Below are 13121 nucleotides of genomic sequence, written 5' to 3' on the forward strand. Positions count from 1 at the left end.
CCGCCTCTAGACCGGGCCAGCAAGGTGCTGACAGCAGTCCAGTGTCTGTCCGCCGCAGTGGCCACCCTCCACCTTCTGCTGGAATATCAGTGGGACGTAGGCATGCCTGGCTAGACCAAACTCTCAGCTTCCCTGGCAGTTAGGTGTGGCCGTGCATCTGATTTCTATCGGATAGGATATGACTGGGAGTAATTGTGCGTTTTCCAAGTTATAGCCTCAAAAGGAAGCTGCTTGCCTTCCACTTTCCCTCTCACCCCTTCCTGCTGAGAAAGTGGTTTTGGACTTGGAGGCAGAACAACATGGTAGCCAAGCCACCCTGCCGGCCCAGGCCACTCACCTGTGAATGGTTATGAGAGAAATGTCTGTCAATCACGTGCAAGCCATTGAGCTCTGAGGCCCCTCTGTGAGAGCAACCTCACCTGTCCCCTCACCCACCCCATTACTGAGCACCCTCCCTGTGCCATGCACTGTATACAAGGTACTAAAGGTGCCAGGTGGACAAAACGGGCCGACGCCTGCCTTGGAGGGCGGACAGACCCTGGGGAGGCAGGCGTGAATCCAATGTGGAGTTACAAGTTAGATGAGCAGCCACGAGGGAAAAAGCAGGGTACTCCAAGAGGGACCAGCAGGAGCAACGTGAGTAGGTCGGACGTGTGGTCAGGGCTGCTCTGAGGAGTTGAAGTCAGTCTGAGCTGGAGGTGGGGGAGGGGCCCTGAGGCTCCCCACCCCACGCAGGAGCAGCAGAGAGAGGCTCGGGGACCAGACCGCAGGGAGCTCTCCTAAACCAGCAGGAGTTGGGCTTGCACTCCAAATGCAGAGGGGAACCACTGGAAACCTTTAAGTACCGAGTAAGGGGATCTGATTTATAGGTTGTTAAAAACCACTCTGTCTCAGCCGAGAGGAGTTTAAGAAGACAGTGACTAAACGTAATGTGGTGTCCTGGAGGGAATCCTTGGGACTGAAAAAGAACATTAGGTTAAAACGAAGGAAATCTGAATAATGTATGGACTTTAAAAATGCATCACCATGGCTTCCTTCACTGTGACAAGTGCGCCTCGTTAACATCGTACAAGAGGGACAGAGGGTGTGGAGCACATGAGAACCCTATCCCTGTCACAGGTTCGCTGTAAATCGGAAACCTTTTTAAAAAACCTATTCTGGCTGCCACGGGGAGAGTAGACAAGGGGGGAAAGAAGGAAGGTCTCACCAGAGAGACCCCTGGGGCTGAGGAGCTGAATCCCACATGCGGCTTCCTCCTGCCACCCCTGCGGGAGAAACTGGGGGTCCCGTCCAGGACACGTTTCAGCTCCCACGTCCCGCACCACGGGCCAAGCCCTGCCCACCGACAGGAATGTCTGCTCCCAGGGGGCAGCATTCTCTAGACCTCCCAATGGAGGGTCACAGAATCAATTTCATGGGGCCCAACTTCAATGGGAAATCTGAGAACACACTTCAGGTAGACAGGACAAGCACCATTCCACGACATGTTTGTTTCAGTTGTGTGTGCATGTGCACGTGAGTGCGTGTGCACAGTGGGAACGTACCCACCTTCCATCGAAGCAGCTGGAAGGCTGCTCTTCTATAGCATGCTTACTAGATTCCGAGCTCCTTGTTAATAATGATAATAATAATAATAAATGAATAAAAATAATGACAAATAGTAATGCCTACTATTTTCTGAGTGCCTACTCCGTGGACATGGCTTATCTTAATCCTCACAAACCCCTCCAGAAGGTGCTATTATTGGCCCCCTTTTATTGACCAGTAAACTGAGAAGTTACTCATGTGACTAATGCATAAACGTGGTTCCAGCCTATAGACACAGGCCTTGGTTAAGTGATAGAAAAAAAGCAAGGGCCTGCTCCTGACCTCCGGCCCGGGGTCAGGCTGAGGTTACTCCGCAGTGGGTAAGGGTACCTGGGTCTTACCTGGCCTCGGCTGGCTACACAGCTTCCCCTGCAGCTCTGGGATTTGGTCAAACAGGTCCTGTGGGTCAGCATAGACCATGACGTGCTCTGGGCTGCCCGTGATCTCCTCCAGCTCCGCCTGCATGGCCTCGCTGCCCATGCCCAACAGGAGCAGCTCTTGGGCCCTCGCATGACGTGCTGGGCCGGCCACCTCGTCCTCGGAGCGTGAGTCTGTGAGCAGGACCACCACTCGGCGAGGACGATCCTGGCCCGTCCTGCGGGCGCTCCCAAAGCCGCGCTCTGCCACCTGCTGCAGAGCACTGCCTGTGAGGGTGGCACCTCCGCTGAAGGGGATGGCATCCAGGCTCCTGACCAGGTGGGGCACGTCCTGGTACTCGCCCACGGGCACTGCCAGCTCCAGCTCCTGGCTGTACCAGGCCACACCCACACGGGCCCTCGAGTCCTCATTGAGCGATGCCTGCACAAACTGCTTCACGAAGGCCTTGGCCTGCAGGAAGCCCTCCAGCGTGGTGCCCGCCGAGCTGGCCAGCAGGAAGAGGACATCGATTCTGCATTCCAGGCTTAGCGTCGGGGCTGCAGAATCACAGTGGCCGTCACATGGTCACCGCCCCACCCAAGAGGCCCCAGCAACCCACTAGGCAAGAGAAACCCCTGTCCCTAGAGGGAGACAGGGTGGAGAGACCGAGGACACATCACAGAGAGCTTCCTCCTGGCTCTAGCCAAAGATTTTTACCCAACCACTATTTAATAACACACTCTGTGTTATAACTTCCCCCCACGACGGTTGGTGCTTCTTGTGTCCTGTTTAAGAAATCACGAAGACACGCTCTGATGGGGAAACAGAGGGTTCCCGGCTCTGCCTTTTACACTGAGATCTATGATCCATCTGGAATCTATTTTTGTGGGGCTTCTGAGGTAGAGGGTCAAGACTGGTTTCTCCCATGCACATCTCCAATTGACCCAGCACTACATTTTTTAAAAAAGTTATTAAACCCCTCCTATGTATCAGGCATTGGGCTAAGCACTTCACGTACAGAGTGGAGCAAAAGTAGGTTCACGGTTCGTATGGGAAACCATACAATAATTAATAAATAATACCAGGATAAACTTCTTGTTTTGTGTACTCACCACTGGAAACCTACTTTCGCCCCACCCTGTACGTAATCTGATTTCAAGCTCCCAACAAACCTATGGGGTGAAGCCCATTGCAGTCCCCATTTCATACCTTTAAAACCAAAAAGGGCTGAGGCTCCTGCTCCTAGCAAAAGGGACAAGCGTCTCTGCCCAGAGCCAGGACCCCGAGTTGGGCCAGCCCCAGCTTGCCCAGCCCTGGGCTCAGCAGCGCTCAAAGGTCAGGCGGTGGCCATTCTAAAGCTCACCACTGAGCTTATGCCACTGTCCTTCCTGGAGCCTCACCAGCTGAGCTGTTTACTCGAGGGGCGCTCAGAGGCCATATCACAGGAGACACCACAGCAGTGGTGCACTTGGTTAGTAGGTGTCTCTAAACCTCAAGGGCCAGTTTCTACCTAGTAGCTTGAGCGGAGAGAGGTGAGATGGGGCGGGGGGGAGCCTGGACAACACCGCTCCGCAGTGGTCCCCAACGGTCCAGCTCAGAAGTGCCTGCACACGTACCGCAGTTAGCCTCCCCTCTGAAGGCCGGTGGGCAGAGGCAGTGGTACCTGTCCAGTCCTTCTGGAACGCATGTGCCTCCATTCCGGCAGGGCTGGGAGTCACAAGGGCCTAGGAGAGAGATGCCCATTAACAGCCTGGCACACTAGCCCCCGGGCATGAGTCCCCCTGCCCCACCACAGGAGGCACCCCCCACCCCCGGGGACCACAAGGAAACGACCGGGTTGGCCAAAAAGCTCCTTTAGTTTTTTCTGTATAATGGCTCTAGTAGTAGCACTTACTTGTCTTCAAGTTCATTTGAAACAACTTGGTTAGATTACACTGTGACAGCTGTCATATTAGTGTGCACTTAAAGAAAGCCATGAACATTGGTGAATTTTTGTGCGGCCATTTTCACATTGAAGATAGAAGAAGGTACACAACATTTTGGGCATATTATGCTTATTTCAGGGGAGGTAAAAATGCAACTGAAACACACAAAAAATTGTGCAGTGTATGGAGAAAGTGCTATGACTGATCGAATGTGTCAGAAGTAGTTTGCAAAGTTCCTTGGCACCACTGACATTTTGGCCAAATAACTCTTTGCTGTGGGGCTGTCTCACGCTTTGGAAGATGTTTAGCAGCACCCCTGGTCTCTACCCACTAGAAGCCAATAGCAGGAGACAATAGACCTACTTAAAATATCCAAATAAAGTTATTGGTGAAAATGAAAACTGTGTTTTTATTTTACGGAAAAAAACTAAGTGGGCTTTTTGGCTGACCCAGTAACTGTGACGACGTACAGCAAAGGGGGGAAGAGGGAGGCATGTACCGGAGGGCAGGGTGTGGGTGGTGAAGGACACTCAGTGGCAAGCTCCATAAGGCACTGTGTGAGTTACGGGCTCACTTGGGGATGTGCCCATGGGACCTGGACTATTAGGGACTGAATTGGGTACCCCACCCCAGATTCCTATGCAGAAGTCCCAACCCTTGATACCTTCGAATGTGACTGTATTTGGACATAGGGCTTTTAAAGAGGAAATTAAAACTAAATGAGGTCATAGGGTGGGTCCCAGTCCAATATGATTGGTGTCCTTAGAAGAAGAGACACCAGGGACGTGCACAGAGGAAAGGCCATGTGAGGACACAATGACAAAATTATCATCCGCAAGCCAAGCAGAGAGGGCTCAGAAGACACCAAACTTGCTGACCCCTTGATCTTGGACTTGCTGCCTCCAGAACTGTGAGAAAATGCATTTCTGTTGTTGAGGCCACCAGTCTGTCCTATTCTGCCACAGCAGCCCTAGCAAACCGGCACAACACACCCTGGTGGCCCATGGCTGCAAAGGAGGCCTGGAGGAGCCCCAAGTGACCATCGTGATGAACCAGAGCTGGACCTGCGCTTGATGAGGACAAAGGTCTCAGTAACATGAAGCCGACAGTGTGGGCATCCTAAGACTCAGGCAACACTTTGGTGTATGTAGTGCTGTTTCTCAAGTTTACCCGTGACTGTCAACAGCCTCTGAGGGCTGGCACAGCAGCAGGACAGCGAGCCTTTGGCCCCTGGAGTTAATGAACATGGGCTCCTGCACTCACTCGGGCACCTTCATGAGCGTCCCACCCCCAAGCTCTAGTCACCTCATCGAGAAAGGGGTGAAACCGAACTTGCTCCACAGTGCTGCTGTGAGGACGGCATGAACCAGTCCAGGGGAAGTCTGAGAACAGAGCCTGGGACGAGCAAACACTCCACAACAGATAAAAGACGAGCCCAGTCCCACGGCCCAGACACAGCAGGAAAAGCCAAGAGGCAGCCTGTACCTGGGCAGATGGTCCTGTAGCACGTGGCAGGGTGGGTTAGGAACACTTTCTTCCAGCTGCCATTGAAGGGAAGAAATGGAGAAATCAAAGTTTTAACAGGAGGGTGGAAACTGGGGTGGCTTTTTTAAAACACAAAGATAGAAAATACCAATGCAGAAGCTGGTCAAGAAAGACTTCCTTGTTTTCTTTCTAGATTCCGCCCCAGCTTTTATCTGCCTATCAAGAAGAGAATGTATCAATCTACCCAGAGGAAATGGAAAAATAAAAAGACAATGTAAGTTGGCCATCATGTCAGAAGTTAGAGACACCTGTGTCTAAAACTGAACCGAGAGAACAGCTTTGCAATACAAGTTACTTCTGGGGTCAGCACAAGGAAGGAGGCAGGGGGCAAGGGCTGGGAAACCAGGAATTAGGTAACTGGATTCTGGCTGTGTGACCCCAGGCAAGTTACTTTCCTTCTCTGGTCTTTGGTTCCTCCTTCTATGGAGTAACTCTATCTGCAGTTTTCAACTGTGTTCCCTGGGTCCTCGATGGAGGGAAGGAGACTGAGTGGCCAGGGTGCCAGGCCACCCCAGTGCCACAACCCCACCCCTTTACCCCCAATGTGATCTTTCTGGTCTGCACAAGGTCCATCTGGTCCATCTGAGGCCGAGCAGCTCAAGATTTCAAACCACTGGACTTGATGACGTCTGAGCTCCTCTCGAGTGCAGCCATTCGGTGATAACAGGGCCACCATTCCTCTGGTGGCTTCCATGCTCCAGGTGTCCCCAGGGTCACCTTGAATCCACTGGGAGAGAGTCATCCCCATCTTCCAGAAGCAGATATGGGCTCAGAGGGCTGAATTCGGGTGCCCAAAGTCACGCAATTACTAGAACACTGCAGAGGTGGGATCCGAATCTGACTCCAAAGGCCCTGTCCTCAGCACCCGAGGCCTGAGTCTGCGGGGTGATGGGCCGGCCTCAGCAGGGGGCGCTCCTCATGCGCAGGTAGAAAGCCCTCCTCTTGGTCGGCAGCAGCTCCAGGGATGGCTCACCCAAGGACATTCTCATCTTTGGGCAGTGGCAACAGTTCTCTCCCATTTTCCAAAGAGGCCTTCTTCCTACAGATCCCTGGGCTGCCATTGCAGGGGCAGGCTAATGGGCTCACCCCGAGGGCAGAACTTTCCCTGGAGCAAAACATCCTCTTGGGGTCAAAGCCACATCAGTTTCAAATTCAGAGTCACTGAAATAAAAGTTTTGTCAAGCTGCCAGCTCATTAAAGAGAAATCTGCTCCCTCTCCATGTGTATTCCTCCTAAAACCACAAGTCCCAGCCCAGCCAGCTCCCACCTCGGCCTGCACCGGGGGCCTGCCTTGCTGGAGCAGACACTGGTCACAGGACTTCGCCAGATCTGCACACAGCTTGTCCCACTTAACTCAGGTGCCACATGCAAGCCTCATCGCTGGCCCACCCCACTGAGTCCCATCCCTGGGTTCTTTCTTATCATTACCTCCCAGTTTATTTTATGTATCTGATTCACTGACTGCTGCCTCCCACCACTGGAGAGTCAGTTCCTGAGCTGAGGGCAGATGTTGCTGAGCTATTCATGCTGATTCCCAGGGACCTGGGACAGTGCCGACAACACAAGAGGCCCTGGCGAGTATTTCTTGAATGAGGGAACTGATGAAGAGTTTTCCTATGCAGGTCTTCTTGTGGGGACCTCCAGTATTAGTGCACTGTCCATCCCAGGGAGGACAGTCCCCATCCTGGCACCTGGGACGCCTCAGGGTGGTCACTGGTCCTCCTGTTCAATGGCCTCTCTGAACCGGGGGCACCGGGGAGGGGCAGCGACGGTGCCTGCTCCTCTCTGCTTGCTGCGTGGCTCAGGGCAGCACCTGGAATGCTGTCACCGAGGAACAAAGAAGTGCGTCCTTTCACGGGAAACCTTGGGAGCTGAGGAGAGCTTCCACAGTCTCTGACGTGGCATGAGGCCCGCTTCCTCTGGACCACGTGTGGGGCACGGTCCTGCCCTGCCGAGGCGGCCCCTGGGCTCTGCATTCACCCCGCAGGGCCCTCACGCTGCTATGCCGACCCATCTCACTGCTGTGTATGATCTGATCTCAATGGAGGACAGGCAAAGGGGCCAAGGTGCAGCTGGTTCACACGCCACCCTGGCCCTCAAGACAGGGGAGAGGCTGGCTCATGGTGCCGGCCAGGCACTGGACTGCAGGTAGTCTGGACAGTGTCAGGGACTGGCAAGGGGCAGGCCGCTGGCCTGGCAGCAGGCACTCTGGAATGCCGGAGGTCCAGTCCTGAAGATTCCAGCATCGCCACCGCCTCCCCACTGAAATTCATCCAAGATCCTAATCCTATTGCCTCACTTAACCCCCAGAAATGTGGAAGCTGGTGCTCCGAGGAACCAGCGACCAGTTCACCACCCCACGTGCAGAGCACTGCCGTGAAGGACGGCCTTTGGCTCACTAACCAGCCTCCAGCATGGCCCTGCCCTTGCCGCCCCTCCCTATACCCAGGGAATTCTGTCCCTGGCTCCCTCCCAGGACTCCTCCAAGCCCTGAAGCTCCTGAGCATTCAGCCTTGGGGACCTCTGCCCCCAACCAGGCCATGCCCTCCGGCCCTGACCTCAGGCCACATGGACATACCTGGAGAAGGGACAGGGTGCGGCCAGCACACCATCGGTCCCTCGAGATCCTCTCCAGCACATGGCGTTGCCGACCAGCTCCCTGACCGTCTCCAGCGTCTTGCGCTCACAGGGGTGAGGCTGGACCTTGCAGTCTGTGTCCACGGCACATGCCCAGTGGAGAAGACAGGGTTATACTTCCTCCCCTCACTGTGGTTCCTTCACCCTCAGCCCTGGGCCAAGCATTCTAGGGAAGGGCTACGCTCTGCCCCTTGCTGGGGAGCCTGTCTTTGGGCATCTCCTCTGCACAGGCCCTGTACAGGCCCTCTGCATAGCTTTTACATCATGTCCCCACATGTACGTTTCCTAGAACACATTTTATTTGCTCCTGGTGGACCCTAACGAAGACAACTACAAATGCAACTGTGCTGTGTGCTGACCACAGCAGGGCACAGCCGGGGAGCTGGCCTGGCTTTACCTCCCAAGCAGGGGACAGGCACAGGGGCCTCACGTGCTCCCAAGTCCTGGGCCCCTGTACCCCACAAAGCTCAGGGTTCCAGCTGAGCAACCCACAGGGCCTGACACAGGAAGGCAGAACACAGCAGAAGGCCCCAGGGCAGAAGCTGCTGGGCCCCTGTCCTCTCACCACCCTTCCTGGAGAGGATGCTGAGTCCTGACCTCATGCTTGCGGAACCCTCCTCTCACACCCCACTTCCACGAGGGCAAGCCCACACCTCCCCAGGCTGGAAGGCCTACCTGGAGAGGCAAAGGTGCAGATGTCGGAGCTGCTGAGGGTGCTGAAGAGGCCGTTGGTGGCGTCCTCCACCTGCTCGGCCATCAGCACGTGTTGCTCCCTGGGCTCACTGGCCAGCACGTGCAGCTCCTCCCACCTGTGCCGCAGCCACCAGCAGAGAGATTACATTGTCTCATCACTCCAAACCCACCTTCCTCCTGCCCCTTCCATCTTCCAGAACACGGCTCCTCACAGACGACAACACCATCCCCAGGGACCCAGAAGCCCCTTGGCTGCAACCTCAGCCACCCAGGGTGCGGGGGAGGTCCAGAAGTGAACCGCAGGACGGCCTCAAGGATGCGCAGCCCTGGGTCATCATGCGTCCATGCCACAGCCCGCGGACCTCCCTGCAGGAGAACCTCACACTCCAATTCCACACATGCCCCCTACAGATTTCATCGTCTGGTCTTGGAATCCACAGCTGGAGAGAAGAACTGAATCAGAAACGAAATGAAGGAAACTGGTTCCAGGCAAGAAAAGAGCAAAAAAGAATACCCAGTAATAGCAAAAACTAATAAACAGAGAACCTGAGGAGGACTCAAAGGCCAGCGACGGGAAGCCATCTGAGAGAGGAGCCGGCACACGCTGACGGCCAGAGGGCGCCGTTCAGTGCCCAAGACGAAGTGGTGGGCAGCTCGAGGACACGGGCATGACAAAAAGGTCAGATGAGGTGGAGGAACCTCTTTTTAAGAAGACAGGGCAGTCAGTAATGCACTTAAAATCCTGCCCTCAAAAATTCATCATAATAGGCCAAGGTTCAGCAATATGGCAGAAATCTCGTTTCTTTCTAGAACTGACTCCCCTGTTCTCTGACGCCACAGAAACCTGACGTTTCTCCCAGGACCCAGCACAGGGCCCGCACGCAGACCCGGCCCTCAGCTATGGGCTCACACTCACACTCTCGGGGCGCAGCTCTTCCAGGCCCCGCCCGGCAACAGGCTTTCTTACAAGCTCCCCGGTAAGGCAGATGCTCAGCCAGAGAGGAGAGCCACCAGGGAAGGGGCTCCATAAATGCTGGCAGGGCAGAAGAGTCACACAGAGCCTCTGTGGCCCACAGTGGTGGCCCTCAAACTCGAGTGGCCATCAGACTCAGAGGGACAGAGAAACCACGGGCGGAGGTGCCTCGTCCCCGAGTGTTGGATTCCAGGGGACAGGGCCCCAGTGTGTGCCCTGACGTTCCTGACACGTTCCCAGGTGATACAGAAGTTGCTGGTCCAGTGGACACACTTTGAGAGCCACTGGTCAATAGTGACCACGCTTTTACCAGGAGCTGGGGGAGGGGGCAGGTGGGCCTGGAGGCTCCCCCAGAGGCTCCGTGTCTGCCGCTCAGAAGAACCCCACCCCCCACCCAGCAGGCCATGTGTTTCTACCATGGGGTGGATTCTGCGTCCTCGCTGGCAAACCTGTGGGCCCTTGAAATACTGGGCTCAACGCTCTCCACTCGGCACTGTGGGAGGAGGAGGGCGGTGCACCGTGAAGCCAGGCCCCCCCTCAAAAGAACCAATGATGAAGCAGCCTGTGCTAAATACCAACTTACTGGCAAAGGCAACAGTGATGCTTAGGAGGGTGGCAGTCACCATCACCCCCAGGACGTGGCAAAGTCCGGGCTATCCCCACGGTCCCTCAGTCCCCCCCAGTCTCTCTCCTTCCCCTTTCCGACCTGCACACACTTGTCCTCGGTCATCGTCTCTCTGTGCCACACTCCCTGGCAATCTTATTAGGCTTCAAATACCACCCCCAGTTTCGACCTCTGTCCCGTCCTCTCTCCTACATCCCAGACCCTCACATCCAACTGTCAAGTCAGCTGCTCTACTTAGATGGCCAATGTGCATCTCAAACGTACCTGTTCGAAATGGAACTCGGTTTCCGTGTTTGTCCTCCAATCTCTCCCATCAGCACCACCACTCACTGGAGGCTGAGGCCCCCATCCAGTTTGGCAGCCACTCCATTGCTCTGCCTTCCGAACAACGTACCTAAGACTAACCGCTCCTCCCATCACCTCTGTGTGAGTGGCTCCCAAGCCCTGCTAGCTGGTTTCTCCACTTGCCCCGTTGTTGCGCCTCCCTCTGCCCCACGCCAGCAGTCTGTTCTCTACCTGGGAGCCAATGTGCTCTTTTAAAATGTAGGCCAATTCCTGTCATTTCCCTGCTCAAAACCCTCCAGAGACTTCCCAGCCTACTCACAAGAAGCTCCAAAGTCTACTATGACCCACACAGTCTCTGGACCTGACTTCCGCCCATCTCCTATATCTTACTTTTTGTAGTCGCTCCTGGTTTGCTGGGCTCCAGCCACGCCCTGGCTGTCTTGCTGTTCCTATAACTCACTCAGCAACCTACGGCCACAGGGCCTTTGCACTTGCCACCCACCTTCTTGGCCTGTTGTTTGTGCTCAAAAATGAACTCCTCAAAGAAGCCTTGAGGGACCTCCCTACCTGAAATCTCTATCTTCTCTACTCCCCATCAGTGTGGAACCTTTTAACCCACTTTATTTTTCTCCTCTATTTCATTTCCACCTGAAATTATGGAAATGAAATTATGGACTTGAATTATGAATTCATGGAAATAAATTACTTTATTCATTCATTCATTTGATTGACTTTGAGTTCCTTTCCTAGAATGGAAGCTCCATGAGGGTGTGTATGGTTGTGTGGTTGTCTTTGAATCCCCAGAACCTAGAATAGCACCTTGCGTGAGAACTTATCTTGATTGACTAAGAGAATAAATAATGTCCTAAAATGAATAAAGGGATTTCCACATGGAATGACACCCCTGGTGCCCAGACCAGAGTCATTCCACTCAATATCCGCAACACCTAGGCACCCATAAACGTCACCTCCACTTGGTGGGTTGAGCGCACCGAGGAGCTTTGCCTCCCCCTCCCCTAAAAAGGCATCTTCCAGGATCAGAGAAATGTGGTTGGAGGAAGGCAGCCAGTCACCCCACGGCCCAGGCCTCAGGAGTGGGTGTGTGAAACAACCTAATCAGAACACTTTCTCGGACTGTTCAACTGGAAACTGGGGAAATGAATCTCCCCACCCCCCCTCCCCCGGGGCACAGTGGGGAAGCTGTGCACTGGGCACTGCCTGCAGCTGCCATCCCAGCTCCCAGAGACACAGGAGGGGATAGAATCTCGATGGCATTCCAGGCCCTGGCTCCTCCTGCTCACCAGGAGGGACCCCTGACCCACCCAGTTAGATGAGTTCATGAATTTCCCATTTCTACCCAAATAAATTCAAGTCAAGTTTCAGGCACTTCACACCAAACGTTCAGACTGGAGACAGTGCAAGCGCTCGGACTTCCAGCCTCAGAGGCCCCTGTGCCCCAGCAGCAGCACAACAAGTGAAGAGCAGCCAGGTCCTGGGAGGACCAGCACCGTGTGTCCCCCTCCCCAACCCTCCGGTGGCCATGCGTCTCTCAGCTGCACCTCGGTCCCCAGGCCGACCCACACCCAGCACCAGCCCAGGGTGACCAAGTCTCTTACCTGGGAAAGCGGACCCCCACGGCAAACACCGTGACCCCTCTTTCCTGCAGCTGTTTGGCAGGCAGCGCCACGTGCCCTTGGGACCTCCCGTCAGTGACGATGATGAGCACCTGGGGTACGGAGGCGTTTCTGCCCCCGGGGAAGCCTTTGCGCAGAAAATACTTCAGAGCGAGGCCTGTCTCTGTGCGCCCTCCTCTGAGCTCGCCCAGGAAGAAGAAACAAAGGGAGAATTAGTGATCCCGAGAGGGGAAGTGGAAGACAGCCTGCAGCAAGGGCTCCTCCATTAGTAGGGGCGGCCACGGCCTCCTGGCAGAGGCTCAAAGTGACAATTCCACCGGCAGAGATGCACCTTCTCACCCTCAAAACCACAACCACGAAGAAATGAACTTTTCCTGGGATCTTAAGAGGCACCCCACACAGCGCTGTTGTTTAGGTAAGAACGTCGCTCTTTGCGTCTTTCCTAGTGACAGCTCCGGGCTGACCACAGCTACCATTGTCCCTCTGACACCTGCCTCCCACTCCCCACCCCTGTGTCACTCCCTTTCTGTTGTGGCCCCACATCTCCCTGAGGTGAGAAAGCAAATAACAGAACTTAGTAAGAATCCGCAAGAGTGAATGACAGGGTCCTTTCTGTTGTCAGGCCTGCCTGGCCCACTTCCAAGTTCAGGGTCAGGTGGTGGGAGGCTGAACTGTCTGGCTGCCTCCAGATCACGGTGGGTTACAACGGTCCCATCTCATTGGGATGCTAAGATTCTGTAACCTTAGAGCCCAGTTATAGGGACTGTTGATGAGCTTGGAACCCCAGTGCAGAATCTCTACTAGATCTCACAATAGGGGACTCATGCAGGTCCTCAGAGGGAGGCCTGCTGCCTCTCAGT

The 13121-nt window shown here is 54.8% G+C and overlaps 1 protein-coding gene across 2 annotated transcripts in view; it reads right to left on the reverse strand.

Moving 5' to 3' along the window:
• VWA2 (von Willebrand factor A domain containing 2) overlaps positions 1-13121 on the reverse strand; it is a 44328-nt gene that overhangs the window by 5049 nt on the left and 26158 nt on the right. For both annotated transcript variants that reach the window (XM_037063873.1, XM_037063872.1), the window contains 6 exons: positions 12244-12438; positions 8727-8860; positions 7993-8125; positions 5355-5410; positions 3561-3668; positions 1929-2501 (listed from right to left, as the gene is read on the reverse strand). In XM_037063873.1, coding sequence (XP_036919768.1) covers positions 1929-2501; positions 3561-3668; positions 5355-5410; positions 7993-8125; positions 8727-8860; positions 12244-12438 — 1199 coding nt within the window. The remainder of the gene's footprint in view (positions 1-1928; positions 2502-3560; positions 3669-5354; positions 5411-7992; positions 8126-8726; positions 8861-12243; positions 12439-13121) is intronic.

The sequence above is a fragment of the Sturnira hondurensis genome, unplaced genomic scaffold (genome assembly GCF_014824575.4).
Source record: "Sturnira hondurensis isolate 20B ecotype Veracruz unplaced genomic scaffold, ASM1482457v3 Scaffold0014854, whole genome shotgun sequence".
NCBI lineage: Eukaryota > Metazoa > Chordata > Mammalia > Chiroptera > Phyllostomidae > Sturnira > Sturnira hondurensis.